General features: G+C 56.3%; 1 protein-coding gene across 23 annotated transcripts in view; it reads right to left on the reverse strand.

Annotated features, from left to right (window-relative positions):
• NFIX (nuclear factor I X) overlaps positions 1-16,358 on the reverse strand; it is a 99,521-nt gene that overhangs the window by 12,920 nt on the left and 70,243 nt on the right. For 17 of the 23 annotated variants that reach the window (XR_012012262.1, XM_072787057.1, XM_072787069.1 and 14 more), the window contains 6 exons: positions 11,882-11,944; positions 11,446-11,520; positions 10,962-11,082; positions 9,626-9,762; positions 6,633-6,755; positions 3,825-4,000 (listed from right to left, as the gene is read on the reverse strand). Coding sequence is in view for 21 of the 23 variants with exons in the window: in XM_072787057.1 (XP_072643158.1) it covers positions 3,825-4,000; positions 6,633-6,755; positions 9,626-9,762; positions 10,962-11,082; positions 11,446-11,520; positions 11,882-11,944 (695 nt within the window). In the remaining 2 variants the exon portion in view is untranslated. The remainder of the gene's footprint in view (positions 1-3,824; positions 4,001-6,632; positions 6,756-9,625; positions 9,763-10,961; positions 11,083-11,445; positions 11,521-11,881; positions 11,945-16,358) is intronic. The other 6 variants (XR_012012263.1, XM_072787052.1, XM_072787060.1 and 3 more) reach the window with 1 other exon arrangement.

A 16,358-nucleotide genomic window follows, 5' to 3' on the forward strand; every position in this document is an offset into this window, starting at 1 on the left:
TCCATCTCTCTCTGCCTTTTTTTTTCTAGGATGCTCCTAGACTGCCACTGTAGCCTTTGAAGCAGGCTGCCTTCGAGGCTCCCCAACAAGCCCAGGGACTGCCACCTTGCTATGGCCAGGCATGCAGTATTCAAGTCCCACTGACTGAGCTGAACTAACTAGTCCATCCCGCTGTACTTTAAAACCATTGAGCCCTGGGATGTCTGGGTGGCTCTGGTTGAGTGTCTGCCTTCAGCTTGGGGTGTGATCCTGGAGTCCCAGGATCAAGTCTCACATCAGGCTCCCTGCATGGAGCCTGCTTCTCTCTCTGCCTATGTCTCTGCCTCTCTCTGTGTCTCTCATGAATAAATAAATAAAATCTTTAAAAATAAATAAATAAATAAATAAATAAATAAATAAATAAATAAATATAAAACCATTGAGTCCCATGCCTGACCCGTGCAGGCCACACCCTTCCAAACTCTGGCTGGTCCACCAGAACGGCCACCACCCTTTACCTCTAAAGACCAGTAGCACCTAGGTGTGACACTGTCCCTCCAAATGGTTCCCTTGACTTGCTCTTTCCTGCCCACTCAGTGGTCCCCTGACAAAAGCAAGCAGGGCCTGCTTATCCCTGTTTGTGTCCTGGGCTGGATACCCTTTGTGCCAGGTGTCCCTTTAGAAACAGGCAAAAACGTAGGCCAGAGGAAAGAGGATTCCAGCTCTGCTAGGGGTGGGGAGGAGAATGCTCTAATGCAAGTGGCAGCTGCCTGCCCCCATGTCTACAGCCTATCTGGTACCTATCTGCCTATCTTGTTCTTCCATCAGGGCAGGAAACAGGACAGTCTCAATCGATCACAGCCTCACTCCTTTACTCCAGGCGATCCTGAGGTTGGGCCTCCCCCAAGGGGCTGAGACACGTGGCCTTCCAGGTAGCCCTTGCTCCCACACAGTGCCCTGTGCCTCCTTCTAGTCCTCAGATCCCGTTTCCCCTCAGGAGGACCTAAATCATTAATCACACTCGATAAAGCCAATCCCAGCCGGACATGGCCAGAGATTGAAAACCACTGATTTACAACATTTAGTTTCTGGAAGCTACTTCCAACCAGGCTAGGATATCTCAGCTCTGGTTGGGGTACAAGTTGAGGTTTTAAAAATCTCAAGGTCTTGTGATTTTGTGGTGCCTTAAAACCTCATGAGTTAAAAGCTAGAAGGAACCTGGAGACTGGAATAGCTCTTCACTTTCATCTGTTAGATGAAGACGCAGGCCTGACCGCTCCAGCGTTGGTTCTTGAGGCTGAGCTACAACCAGTCTTCCTGCCTCCCGGAGTCATGCTATCCCATCAGGCCCTGTGACTTCTCCTTCATGTTCACTTGGCGGTCTCTTCTCTCTGCCAGAAATACCGCTAACCAGGCATCCTCCTTCTGCCCTTTGCATCTCCTCTGAATGGTGTGTCCGTTGGCCTTGGCCTTTACTGATTTGGTTCTTCTCAGTTAGGGCCTCATGCTGTGGTCCGAGGATGAGCATAGGGGTGGTGCCTGGGAACCCTTTTGCAAATTGTAAAACTTTTGTATGCATATTTTTTTCTGCAAAGATGATCTGTAACTTCACATTCTCAAAGAGGTTAGGAATTTACTCCTTTAGGCTTTAGATCAATGGATCTCAAAGTGGGTCACCTGACCAGCATCACCTGGGAATTTAGGGAGAAATGCAGATTCTCGGCCCCACCCCAGGCCTGCTGAATCAGAATCAGGTGAGGCCCAGGCACCTGTGTGTTAGCGAGCCTTTCAGGTGGCTCATGCATGCTAAGACTGAGAACTATTCCTCTGGAGGTAGCCACGGAACCAGAGCAGGTACTGCCACTCCCTGTCACCAGGTCAGCTGCAGGGCCTGGGGCCTCTGGCCTCCCTCCTCCTCCAGAGCCTGCTGCCGAGGCCTAGGGAGCAGGCTCCCTAAAGACATTCCTCCCTCTCTGGGCAACAGGTCATAAGAGGAAACCCAGAGAGACTGCTCCCCAGCCAGCCTAGGCTCTGTTTAATCAGAGTGATTGTTTGCCCTCCTGTCTGCAGTATTTTATCCATGGTCTACTCGGAGCAAGCATCTGCCTTCTGGACCAGTTGAGCCCTTAATCTTGGATGGTCAAGTCAAGGAAAAGGCTCAGGACCCAGCCATCATCAGGATGCTTAAGGATAGACTGACCCATACTCTTGAGGGGTCTTTGGGCTAAACTGATCCCTCAGGCCAATGGCATTTTGGTTCCACACCCCAGCTGCCTCTGTGGGTAAGAAGGCAGGCAAGGTGGAGCTCCTGGACTCTCTGATCCATATTCCAGGACCCCAGGACCCTTGGCGCTGAGACACAGGCTGGCAGCTCTTGTAGACTCTGCTGGTATCTCTGATGGAGGCGTAGTAGCTGTAGGGGCCATGGCCACTTCTCCTTCCATGCCCCTAAAAGTGGACAGAGCTTGCCCAGAGAGGTGGGCAAGGCTCTGAGTGTGCTAAGGAGCTACAGAGCCAGCAAGAGAAAATTTCACAGGGAAAACGGGAAAAGGAAACAAGGAAAGCAGAAAGAGGGAGAACAGGAGAGAGGGAAGAGGACTGGTTTCCGGTCTGGACAGCAAGATCAAGGAGGCTGAGCCGTAGCCCTGCCCCAAATCAATACACCAGCACTTAGCAAATGCCCACTCTGCACAGGCCGCCCTGAGGCAGCACTGGACTGAGTGTTCGAGGGCCACCACGGCTCTCCTTGGGCTGCCTCTGTCATGGGCTTCCGAACGCCTTTCCCCACCACGACCTTTTGAGCATCCTCCCCATCTAACCTCTCACAACAAGTTTCCAGGCTGGACCAGCTGCAGGGAGAGGGGCTGGGCCTGCTCAAAGCATACTGTGCTGCTGGGACTCTAGAACCTTCCCAGAGGTCTAGAGACCACTATGTCCCAATCTGGAGTGGTCTCCCAGGGACTAAGAGAGGACCACTGTCCCACTGAAGGGTCACCTCTGGCCCACCATTATCTGGGATAAGCCGTTTGCTGAGTGGCCTGTGTTTCTGCTCATCAGTGACTGGGCCCTAGGGCTTGCTGACGGAGCAGGGTCATGGGGTGGCAGAGCTCCATGGGCAACCAGTGTCTCTCTTAGGCTGAGGAGCAGAAGGGCTTTGCTCCAGAATAATAACTGACCTGGGAACCTCTTGCTAAGGGTTCTGCCAACAGGAGACTCCATGATAGCTCCTGTGAAAGGAGGGCCTTCCTCTACCCACAGCTTCTCACCAGGAAATGATGGTGCCCGCAGAGCACATTAAAATCTGGAAACATTCTGGATCATCAGGACTGGGAGGGGGTGATGCAGCTGGCATTGAGTGGGTGGGGGCCGCGGATGCTGCTCCGTACCCCACAGCGCACAGGTTGGCCCCATAGAACAGAGAATGAACAGCCCAAATGTCAATAGTGCCAAGGTTGGGAAACCTTGGTCTAGAACCTACCAAATCCTTGTAGCCCTGAGGTTTTAAGAGGGGTGTTAAGAGGTAAGGAGCCTGGGCTGGGTTGGATAGATCACGAATACACTCTTACTGGGGTAAGAGAGACCGGGGGGAGGAGGGCAAGGAGCCCTCAGAACAAGGTGGGCCCAGCCACTGCCTCCCCCAACTCTGGATGGTGACAGACAGGCCCTGGCATTACACACGGACCCCTACCCCCAGATCCAGAAGATCGAGGTATTTGGCACTACTAGCTCTCTGCTTTTCCAGCCCTAGGAGGGCTGGCTCTTGGACCCTCTCCCTGTGAGCCCCGAGACAGACGGACAGATGCAGAGATGAGCTGTGGTAGGGCTCCTGGGGCCTCTGGACTCACCTGTCCGGTGGCCTGGCCCGAGCCGTCCGAGCACACGAACTGCACAAACTCCTTCAGCGAGTCCTGCCCGTGGTGGTGGTGATAGCGGATGGTCGGGTGCGTGAAGTACGGGCTCGACTGCTGGATGATGGATGTGGAGGGAAAGTGCAGCGCTGATGCTGTGGCCCGAGGGCTTCCTGCATGCACGCCGGCAGGAAGAAAAGGGCATCAGGGCTTAGGAGGTGGCAGGGGTGTGACAGAAAATGGGGTAGCGGGGGTGGGGTGGGGACTGATTGCTGGTCAGACAGAGCACTGAGGAACCAGAGGAAAAGGGAGAACCAGGTAGGAGCAGGGCCAGGACCAGGGTAAGGAGAGTGAGGTACTGGCCTTTGGTGAGAAAGTTAAGGCAGTGCCAGGTAATTCAGCAATTGAGGTAAATAACATCTTAATGCAATATTTTTAAAACGTCAAACTGGCAGGGTGCCTGGGTGGCTCAGTCGGTTAAGCATCTGATTCTTCATTTCGGCTCAGGTCCTGATCTCAGGATCATGATCTCAGGGTGGTGACATGGAGCCCTGTGCCAGGCTCTGCACTCAGTGGGGAGTCTGCTGGAGATTCTCTCTCCCTCTCCCTCTGCCCCTCTCCGACTATAAAATAAATAAATAAATCCTGTTTTTTTTAAAAAAACAAAAAGTCAAATTGGCAAACTAGGGCTTGTCACCCAGCTGCTTGTCTTTGTAATGAAGTCTGATTAGAGGGCAGCCCGGGTGGCTCAGCAGTTTAGTACCGCCTTCACCCCAGGGCCTGGTCCTAGAAACCCAGGATCGAGTCCCACATCAAGCTCTCTGCATGGAGCCTGCTTCCCCCTCTGCCTGCGTCTCTGCCTCTCTCTCTCTCTCTCTCTCTCTCTCTCACACACATAAATAAATAAATAAATAAATAAATAAATAAATAAATAAAATCTTAAAAAAAAAAAAAGTCCGACTAGAACCAGGGCTAGAGCTAGGGTGACAAGAACAGGTCAAGGGTGCCTGGTTGTGCAAATGCAAGGCCAGTCCCATCTTTGTTTAAAATGTTGGTATCGGGACACAGGGGTGGGTCAGCAGTTAAGTGCCTGCCTTTGACTCAAGTCATGATCCCGGGGTCCTAGGATGGAGTCCTAGGGCTCCCTGCATGGAGCCTGCTTCTCCCTTCACCTCTGTCTCTGCCTCTCTCTCTCTGTGTCTCTCATGAATAAATAAAAATCTTTAAAAAAAAAAAAATAAATAAATAAATAAATAAATAAATCGGTATCTGTTCATCACTATTTTTTGGAATCGTTTTAATTGTTTAAAAATATTACTTTAAATATTATTTATCTTGATGACTAAAGTTTTGGTGACTCGTGACACTGCATTGTGGCAAGTGCCTCACTGGCTTTGCCCTGGTCTAGGGCCTAGGGGGAGTCTAGGGGAGGGACAGAGGAGGCCAACAACTCCTAGGCTCTGGTTAGGGACAGGACCCCTTGCCCCTGCAGGCCGAGCCCTCAAAATGCATACACCCAACTCCTGCGTGCACATGACTGTGCCTCTGGCTGCTGCTGCCCAGGCCACATCCCTGCGTGCTTGGCCCCACGGTCGCATCCTCCCCACATACAGCTCCCACCCCAGCACAGGCCCCAGCTCTTCTCTGGGCTGAGTCCTCCCCCTCCGGTCTGTTTCCAATCAGCTCGCTCTTGCTCTCAGTTTCATTAGGGGGCTGAGGAAACTTGGCTTCTCTCTGGAGTTCATAAAAGCTGAGCCGAGCTGGGCCTGCCGCCCTCCCGCTGCCTACACAGAGGGCCTCGGGTCCCCGCCCCCACCTTGTGGCCACCACACCCTGCCCCAGCACAGGCTGCCTCTGGGCTCTCAGCCAGGAGGCCCCGAGGAGGAAGCCGGGAGGGTAAACCTCACTCTTCTCCGTGTCCTACAGAAGGGCCCACAAGACGGCAGGCAGGCAGATACAGGGCAGTGTCCAGAAAAAAGCCCAGGCCCCTTTCTGCCAGAAGGGTACCAAGAGAGGGAAAAAGCAAACAAGGGAGCGGGGAGGCTAAGGACTCAGCTCCCACAATTTCCTGCCTGATTCCATCCCCTCAAGAATGCTGAGATGTTCTGACACCGCCCCCACCCCACCCCCTGCCCCCACCAAGCACCCATCAAGCAAGAGAGCCTCCCAAGGCAAAGGGCTTGCTCCTTTCCCTGGAGAACAACCCAGGAGCTACCAGCCACTGGGCCTACTCCTTCACTTTCGGAAAAGGGCAGGGAAGGCCTAAGAAGGGAGCCTGGGCTCCCCTGAGTCCTCTTGTGGATCTGTGCCCCACACCAACCTGAGTTGGTGCTGGGAAACCAGACCCTGGGCTCAGCCAGGAACTAGAAGAGAAGAGGTGAAAGGAGGACAGAATAAGCTGTGCTTTCCCGCCCACAACTGGCAGGAGGAAAGCAGAGCGGGTAGGAATGGGTCTGAGGCCTCTGCAGCTAAAGGCAGGTTGGAGAGGGTCTCAGGACAGGCCTGTGCTGCACAGCACACACACGTGCACACACATGCACACACACATGCACCAATGCACACACGTGCACATGGGGAGTGAGGAGCAAGTGGGAGGTTGCTCGGGAACAAGGTGAGGAGGTGCTGCCTTGGAGGGAGAGCCCAGTCCCGTGCCCGCCCTCCACCAGACCAGACTAGACCGGGGACTATTCAGAGAGCTTGGGGCTGTGACTCAGGGGCTGTGGCCCTAGCTCCTGCACCTGGCCAGCTGCCCCTATGTGCTCCACCGCCCACCCCACTGCCCCCCCCAGGCTCCCCATTTCTCACCTGGTCTGACTCCAGCAAGCACAGGCAGCGGGTGGTGAGTGAAAGCCATGCGCGGGGAGCTGCCCTGAGAGGAGAGGGCACTGCAGAAGTCCAGCTTTCCTGACTTCTTTAGAGAAGCCGGGCCTGGGGGGAGGAACCAGCAACACAGGGCAGGTTTAGCTGGGCTGGGGCAAGAGCAAGGGAAGGTGGGAAGCCAGCAGCTAGCTCCTTCTCTCCTCGGCCCCCTCACGGCTACCCCTGCCCCCCCACACACCCCTTTCCTGTCTCCTTTGCCCCATTCCGACTCTGTTTCTCCGGCCTGGTATGCTGACTGGCCAGCTACGGGTGCTCTGATCAGAGAGGAACATGAAACCCTTGGGTGTGCTGGGTAGGAGATGAGCAAGAAAGGGGGCCCATCTTGCTCCCTGATGAGCAGATTAGGACCTCATAGGAACTCACATGGCACAGGATGAAACGGTGGGACGCAGGGGCAGGAGGGTGGGGAAGGTGTGTAGGAGAACTGGGGAGCCAGCTTCAGAATGAGGGAGGACCCGGAGGAGGGATGGGCTGGGGTCTGCTCTGTGGGGCCCTGGACTAGGGGAAGCTCTGGTAGAGAGAATCCACTGGTCCTCGGGAGGGACTGAAGGGGTAATCCAACACCAGACAAGAAAGTAGAGAAGGGGCTGGAGGACCTGGATGGGTACTCGGGACAGAGCTGGACAGGAAAGGACTCCCCTGTCAGGGGATCCAGAGGTTGGGCAGCTGTAGGATGGGTCATTTGGGAGCTTTGCCCTGCTCCTGGTGCCAGAAATGGGGTGGCATTCAGTGGGAGACAGGATGCACAGAGAATACCCCACTGGAGCTCTGCCAACTAAGGCCATCTTTGTGCCCCATGGGCATGATATCTAAATGATGCTATGACACAGCAAGACCCTTGGGCGAGGTCCTCCAGGGGAGCTTGTCTCCTGTCCTGCGCTGAGCCTGGAGGCTGTGCCCAGGCTGGGAGGGGTAAGATGGAGTGGAGCAGATCAGCAGAGCTGCCATCTTTGAGGCATAGAATCCGTTTGAGTGGGGGGTAGGGGGGCTACAGTCTTAACCGCAGAGGGAAGAGGTGGGGGAAGGGCGAACTCTCAGCTGCCAGCAGAGGTGTTATCTGGCAGCAGCTGTGTGCCACCTGATAGCTGGCACGGTGAGGGGGTGGGGAGCACCCCCACCAGCTGTGCACAGCTGTCCCCATGGCCGCACAGCGCCTCCCCAGCTGTTGCCTGTCCTGCAGCTGGGCTGCTTAATTGGCGATTTGTCGCAGCACAGGGAAACAACGCCGTGGGGGGGGGATACAGAGGAAAAGAGGGAAAAGCAAGGGAGCTAGGGGTGCTGCACGAGGGTATTGGGGGCCGTGCATGGCAGGACAGCTGGAAGTAGCAGAAATGGCAGGCACCAAAGCAGACAGTAGAGAAAAAAGAGTGGGAGCCAAGGAAGGGACAGGTCCTTGGGCACCAGGTCTGGGCAGAGCCGCAGGAGACAGCTAGGGATGTGGCTCTCAAGGCACTTGAGTCCTTCAGGGGCAGTCACTTGACTGAAGCCCTGGTTGGGGAGGCTTCAGGACCTTTTCAACCTCTTCTCTCTCTCCCAGGGAAGTATCTGGGCTGTGTTGACCCCGGTCCCTGCTTGCCACAAGGAAACACTGGGAAAGGCACCCAAAGACTTTCAGGATAGCTGTCCCACAGAGGTGAGCTTCACTCCTGGTCTGGAACCCACTCCCTCAGCCCCAGGTCTGGAGATGAGCCCTCCTCCTCTCTACCGCCCCTCCTCCCAGGGAGCTGAGAGAGGGGAGCCTGTGCAGCCTATGTCTGGGCAGCAGGAAAGCAGGAGTACTTCCCCACCCTTCTGCCTTGCTTTTCCCCCAGCCCCTGTCCAGGACCATCCACCTGGCCCATCTCTGTAGAAGTGCATCTGGAAAACACCAGGGAAAGCAACATTGGGTCAGGCCTTCCTCTTCTTGCTTCAGGGGCGAAGCCCCTGTCCCCAGGCCTGACCAGAGCAGACATGCCCCGCGTACAACCCCTCACCCCCCACAGGTCTGTACCCTGGGTCCAAGAAACTCACACCTCAAGAATACACACAGATTGTACCAGCAGTATGCCAGGCAGAAGTATTCTGCAGCCAGCCTCCTCGTACAGGTATATGTGCATGTGCACACACACACACACACACACACGAGTACACACACACGTACTCTCCCTCCTTTCCATCTGTGTTCTCTGGGTCTGCTCATGTCTCCAGCCAAGACTGGAAATGAAGGAGGGCGGGTTCACCAAGAAAGGGGTGGTTGGAGAGTATTGAGAGGACTGAGCAGGCTTCCCTTAGACCCTCGCCCTTCCTTAGCTTTCCTGCTTGATTTGAAAATGATTCTGGTCATTCTTTACTAGGCTCTGCTCCTCTCTGTGATCCTGGGCCCTTCAGATCAGTGGTTTCTAACTCAGGACGATTCTGTTCTCCTCTTCCCTATGCCAGGGGATATTCAGCAATGTCCAGAGATGTTTGGGTCATTATACTCTGGAGAGGAGAGGGGGCTTGCTACTAGTTGGTGGGTGGAGGCCACGGCTGCTACTCAATGCCCTACAGCGCATAGGATGACCCCACCACAGAGAATGATATGGCCCCAATGTCCATGGTGCCCAGGATTGAGGAACTGCTTTAAACCATGAGGACCACATTGCTGGGGCAACGTCTCCAGAGAAACAGCAAGAGAAGGAGACCAAGCAAGCTTGGTGCCAAGGGCCTTGGCTTTCCTTCCACCACACCCATGGGCTCTGCTGCCCACGTAGGGACAGCCCAGCTCCTTGTCTCTGCTCTCTCCTTCAGCCTGGTCTGCCCTCCTCTGGAAGATCAGGAGGCAAGAAGACAGGTAGTCTACCCATAGCAGGGGAACCAGAAGAAGCTTGTTAGGTAAGCTGAGGGGGATGAAGAGGCTCTGGCTGCCCTGCTCTGGGTTGGTTCTACAGCACCCATACCTGCATCCACATCGTTGGGCCACCCACTGGACTGGCTGCTGCCAGCTGCTGGGGAGCGGCCTGTACCAGGATAGAAGACATCATCGACAGGGCTCTCCATCTCGCTGTCATCGATGGACTTGGGGCGCTTGGTGGTGCTGGGGAAGAGGAGAGGGATCAGGTAGGCCAAGGGAAGACTGAGGTATAGGTACTCGAACTGAGGGAGCCTACACTGATGACCCATCATGTGGGGAGCAGGGTCCTGATGACAGCAGCACTTCCAGGCACTCACTACGTGCCTACCCCTGAGACTAGACTGGTCCCGGGGTCCCTCGGGGCCCAGCCCTCCTGCTCCTCCTTCTTGAGCCCCTTCTCAGTCTGTGATACCCTCATCGACTGCCCATGTCAAAGAGAAGGAAAAGCCTCTTCAACTGCTTCCCTGGCCCCACCTTCTACTTCCCATCAGGCTCTAGGGCCAGGGCAAGTCGAAAGGCATTTGCCTGGGACAAAAACCCCAAGGGAGCTACAAAACTCAGACATCAAGGTACTATGTTATTTTATATTAAAATAGTATTGATGTGAAGCTATTAGAGTATTAGAGTGCAATATTTTAACAAATCAAAATGAATGCCAAAAACCTCAAAATGAACCAAATATTCAAGTTCCTTTAAAAAAAAAAAAAAAAAAAAAGCACAGGATTCCTTCCTGCCCTGAACAAATGGCTCTGACAAGGCCTGAATGTGTCCACCTCCCAAACACCTCTCAACTCTATCCCTCCCTCTCAGGCTGCTGCCCCACCCAACTGAGGTCCTCCTCTACTCTAGCCTGCTGGGAGGGCCTCTACCTGGCTGTCAGTCCTGCCCACACATGCTGCTGCCAGGGGCACTTTCTGGAACACATATCCCTAGCATCTCCTACTTAAAACCCTTCCATGGGTTTTAATTCTAAACACCTTCCGCTGGCCTCCAAAGCCCTCTTTGGGGGTCCCACCAGGATGTCTTTCCTCGGCTGGGATGGAGGCTTCTGTACTTGGAGCATCCACCCCATGCCTGTACCAGCAGCCCCTTCCTCCCCACCTTACACCTGGGCTCAAATGTCTCTTCCCCAAGAGAAAGGCCTTCTCAGATCTCCACTGGGAGTGCCTTCCAGGCAGAGCTGTGCCTTGTTCAGGTTTACGTCCCCAGTACCAAAAGCTCAGCGATGTCTGGTAGCATGGTGGGCCCTGGCTGCTCTGGAGCCAACACCTTCAACAAGCGGTGACCTTTGAAGGCACCCAGGCCTTGGAGGTATAGCTGTCTACAGCACTTGAGATGGCCTGGGTAGGGATTGGGGGGGGCGGGCAGACTGCTGGGCTCACCTGGTGGAAGGAGGGGAGGTGATGGACCGCCGCCCCAGGGTCACCTGGTTTATGTTGTAGTAGCTGGGACTCTCCAGGTCTGCCAGTGAGAAGTTGGGCCCTGATGCTGTCGCAACAGGAGCTGGGAAAAGGGAGAAGGTGATAAGGTTTGAGGTGTGGAAGGCCCAGTGGAGCCTGTTTTGTTGTCATGAACACCTTAACCCCAGAAGCCTCTTCCTAGCTGGGGGGAGGGGCGGGTCTTTGGAAAACAGCCCTTGGTTGTGATTTTTTTTCCTCCAAAGCAGTAGAGATTAGAGATTGGGCTCTCTGGGCACCTCTGCTCCACTAAGCCCAGTACCAATGGACAGAGTGTCCCAGGAAACCTTGCCTGCCCCTTTGCCAAGACCCCACCAGCAGGGGGCCGGCCACATGGGGTCTGAGTGCCACCTCCTTATACCCCCAATCTGCTGAGCTCAACCCTGGCTAGAAGAAAGAACTCACTTACTCTGTGATACTCTCACCAGCTCCGTCACATTCCAGACCCCGGAAGTCACAAAACAGTCCTGGAAACTTAAGTGCCCTGAGGAGTGGAAAGGACAAGTGAGTGAGTCAGGCAAGGTTAGGAGGGGCTGCCTGCCTGTTTCCCCAAAGCTCTCCCCACTCCTGCTTTGACTCACCCCCTCCCAAACCTCTCGTTCCAGACACAGGCTGGCCCTCAGGGGCCCTCATGTCTATACAAAAGAGTGAGTATGCTTCAGGTAAGCCCCCACTCCTTGGGACATCAGCTTAAGTTCAGTTGAGGAATGGCTGAGCAAAGAGGAAGAAACAGAGGGAGAGGGGAGGCCAGGCTGGCCAGGGAGTAGGAGGGCAGAGGAGAGCGATGGGGAGCAGGGCAGGCCATAAGGCAAGGCAGGGGCCAGTGGGAGTTGGGGGGCACTGACCGTTGGGCAGTGGTTTGATGTCCGCATCTCCTTGCTGGTTTGAACTATCTGATTGTCCGGATTCTGCAGGAGACACAAAGGGGAGAATGGGTCAAGATGAAAGTGTTCCCCACTCACACCAGCCAAGCAGTTGCCCCTCAAGCCCTGTTAACACCTTTACAGCACCCTCTCCTCTGAGGTGAGCAGCCTAGGAGGACCCAAAGAGAGAAAGGAAGTACTATGGACACTGGAGCTAGATCATTCTCTGTGGTGGGATATCCTGGGCCCTGCCGGGTGTTTGGTGGCAGCCCTTGCCTCCATATGCTAGATTCCAGTAGCACCCCAGTGTGACAACCAACACTGTCTCCAGACACTGCCCACTGTGGCCCGGGAGCAAAGTCACCCTGGGGTGAGCAGCAGTGGTTGAGAATCAGGGCAAGGAGGATGCACAGGAGAGAAGCCAGTGACCACCTCTTTGCACAGCTGGGATGAACCCAAGTGTCCTCCATCCTCCACTCTGCTCAAGCTACCAGAGGAGCAGCCTTTCCTTCTCTCACTTCATTAATTACAGCCATTCCTGTCAGCCCGAAACACCCCCACCTCACCTTTATGCTTATAGGCAGTGCCTGGCAACACAGAGGGGGGAGGTTTGCCCTAACGCTGTCGCCCGCTCTGTGCCAGCCTGTCTGGGCTGTCTCATGCCCCAGTGCCACAGCTGCTCAGAGGGAGCCCCGAGACAAGGGCCCATTGTGCAGTGGGAGCTCACAGAGGGCCGGGGCAGGGTGGAGTGTGTGTGTGAATATTTTGCTGAGCTTGGGAAAGCCCCCCCACCCCCGCCCCCCTGGTCCTCAAAGCTTTGTGTGCCAGGGGCACAATGGGGACCTCCAGAATGCCTGCCCAGGCACGACAGCTGGCGAGAGGGTGGCAGAGGGGGGCCAGCGCAGGTTGTGGGGCAGGGGGAAGGCTAGGCATTTGATAAAGAATCAGCTGCTCACAAGGGGACAACATGGGGGTGGCATCAGAAAACCAGGCCCTGGTATTGGCCAAGGCTTTGCCCAACTCTTTGACCCTGCCTCCTGCGTCTCACCCACCATCCCAAGGTCAAGCCTACTGGCTGGAGAGTCCACCCCTCACTGGCTTCACAGCCAAGTTGTTCACACTGAGGAGTGACCAGCAAGGAAGTTCCTAAAGAACATAGGGCCCATGAGATGTGGGCCCAAGGGATTGCAGCAAGGTGCCCTGTGGCCACTTGAGCCCCTCAGGAGGGATGGAAGGGTAATGCACAAGGGGGGCCGGTAAGAACAGCATCCCTGGGAGCAAAGGCCCAGGCTTGGCTCAGGCCAAGTTCTTGGGAACCTGCCTCAATGTGACCAGCGGGAAAGGACAAGCTGCCTACAGGACAGTTTCAGTCCCCACTTCCCTCATTCTTTACCTTGCCCCCAAAATAATAAATCTTGTCACAAATCAAGAAAACAGAGGTTTACAAGGCAAGTGCTAATGACAGCCCCTCACTCCCGAAGTATGAGGTGCAGCCTGCCACACCTCCCTTTCTGCTCACCCCTGTGGTGTGTTTAGGGATACTGAATCCTACCCCAGGCCACCCCTTCACTGGTGGCACTCTCTGCTCTGGAGAGACCTATAGGACCTCCTCCCATGCTCCCAGGAGGGCAACCTCTGTGCCGGTGTCTTGTGGATAGGAACTTTGTATCGTCTTGCCCTGGCCTATTCCTGGCTATCTGGGTCTGATTCAACCCCAGGCTCCAGGAAGGAGCCGGTGAGGGGCAGAGGTGGTGGGTGGCCTGCTCTAGGACCTCTGCAGATCGCAGGTGCGCTGAGCCTGCTTCCTCTCTGCCGGCTGCCCTCTCCTCCATTCAAAATGTAGAAAGGGCAGAGCCGCAGGCCCAGCATGTGGAGCCCAGTGAGGGTGGCACATGCTCCAGGCTCTGCTGCCCCGGGGCTCCTGCAACTGACCCCACCCATCCTGGGACCAACGCAGTCCCCACCAGGCCTGCAGGTCTGGGTCAGTGCAGCTGGGGGAGCCACAAGAGTCCACCCAGGGGTGTGGTCCCAGGGCCCCCTGGAAACGGCCAGGTGGAGACAGAAAGCTGCGCGCATGCGCATATCCAGCCCAAGGACAGAAAGGCGCGAGAGAACCCGACAAAGAGATGGAGGTGGGCCAGCGACTACGGCAGAGACAAATGGGGCTCCAGGAGAGCGCGATAGACAGGAAATCCTTCTAAACCAGGACACTGTCCCGAAACGTTATTGCTGTTATTACTATTAGCTTGATGTAAAGGAGCAAGCGGGAGCGGGGATCCAGCGCGGGCGAGGCCCGCTGCCACGCGCCTCCAGGCGCTGCTGGCAGCCATCTTAGCCCTTGGCAGCCATCTTAGGCTGGCGGCCCAGCCAGCGTCCCCACAATGCCGCCCCCGCCGGCCCCGGCAGGCTCAGCCCAGCTCAGGACAAAAGGCAGAAACGCTGGAAATCTGGACCCAGGCTCCGAGGCTCAGGAGCCAGCCGGGCAGCAGGGCAGCTCAGCCAGGGCCCACCGTCCTGCCCTAGCGGCACCCCCTTGCCCTCGCGGCCAACACCCAGCAGAAGGCGAAGGGAGGGCTAAGGCGGGGGGCCTTGGGGACACCGTGGTCTGCGCACGGGCAGCTGAAGCCCCCACAGGCCAGACCCAGGCCCAAGGGCTCAACTCGGGTCGCTGCCGGAAGGGACAGTAAGGGCCATGATGGGGGCGGGCCCTTATCCACCCAGTGGGCTTAGGGGTGCGCCTTGGACAGACAGGGGACAGGGGGCTGGCAGGAACCCATACAGCAGCTGCTGGGCGATCAGGCCACTGGGCCCTGGTGGACAGGCTTCTAGGGACGGTGAGGGGACCACGCCTCCCTGCTCTCCCTCCCCTCCAGAGGTGGGGGCCAGCCGGCCAGCTTTCTTGGGCACTTCGGGGAGCCATGCCCTGAGGTCAGGGCCTACTCTATAGACAGCCCTCTGGGATCAGAAGCTGCACCACAGGCTGGCACAACAGGGAGCATAACACCCCAGCATCTTGACTCCTTTCCCTGCTGGGCTCCCTGGGGGAGGGGATAACCCCAGGCCTCAGGACAGACAGGGGGAAGGTCCCTTTATGACACCCCTCCCCACGCCCCGCCTCATGGCTGCTCAGCTTTTATCTGGCAGAATGGGGCTTATCAGAGCCACCAGCTGAACAAACATACAAATCCACGGTTAGTGAGAAAAAACCCTCTGCCTGAACTCTTTATCTCCTGTTCACAGGCCCCACGTACTGCCCCCTGCCAACAGCACAGGAGGAGACCTGACTGCTGCACAGCGGGGGCTCCTCTCTCCACTGCCCCCCTTTCTCCCCTCGCCTCCGACCCAGAACAGGGTGGCTCTCCCCTGGCAGTCCCTGCCGGGCGGGTTTGCATGAGTGAGCTGCTGCCACATGGGAGCCCCCCTCCAGTGTCTGCTTTCTCGCCAGGGATAATGGGCCAGCTGGTGGCCTATGGGCCAGTGGAGAGGCAGGGACAGTGTTGGCGAGCACAAGGCAGACAGGTGCCCAGCTCCATCTTTTATCCTCCCCCCTCCACACCTCCCCCCCCCCACCCCATGCCCCCGAGGCTGTCACTCTGATTCCCCAGCCTGCCAGGGCCACATCCCCTAGAAGCCTCCCCAGCCTCAGCTCTCTTCAGTCTGGTTGCCAGAGCGGTGGGGATCCTAAGTGCACACCCTCAGTTCAGGGCTACCCTAAGGTCAGCAAAGCAACCCTAACACCCGTGCGGGTATCTCTAGCAACTACTGCTGCCTCCACACCCTAGAGACTGGGATGAGACAGAGCAGCAGAAGGCACCACTACCTCCCTTTGCTCTGACATAATTCAACCTTTCTCTCTATCCTGGCCCTGAGGACCAGAGAGCATCTCCCCTGGTTTTAGGGTTCTTTGCAGGAAGCCCATCAAATGTAGCCTCCTAAAAATAGCCCAGCCACTGTGTCTGATGACTGGGATTGATGCCCTGAGCAGACAGGCTTCAGGGTCCCTGAGCCTGGGCCAGGTTTGGGGATGCAGAGAATCTCAGAGCCCATAGTTCATTCTCCATGCTGCCAGGAGTTAGGCGGGCTCCGGTCACCCCCAGGAGCATGCTTTGCCGGCTGCCCTCTGTGTGGGACCTGGGCTACTCATGTGATCCACATCTCCAAGGCAGAGGCCACTTGACAGTAAGGCCCTGACCACTATCGAGGCTTCCGGAAGGGAGCACTACAGAGGGCAGGTGATGGATCTGGACCCTGTCTCAGCACGGCTTCTGGGTCTAGGGCTACTCCCCATTCATCTGCACATGTGTCGTCAGTCTTCCCCCTGCATCAATGGTTTGTGGCCTTCTGCAGTACCCAGACCTGGGCCAAGCTCAGCCAACAGTTGGCAGTGTGGGCCCTTCTTCCTTAGGTCCCTCCAGATCCCCTGGAACAGTCACAAAGCCCTCCACCCCCGACTGCCTTT

Source organism: Canis lupus, chromosome 19 (genome assembly GCF_048164855.1).
Source record: "Canis lupus baileyi chromosome 19, mCanLup2.hap1, whole genome shotgun sequence".
In the NCBI taxonomy this organism is placed as follows: Eukaryota; Metazoa; Chordata; class Mammalia; order Carnivora; family Canidae; genus Canis; species Canis lupus.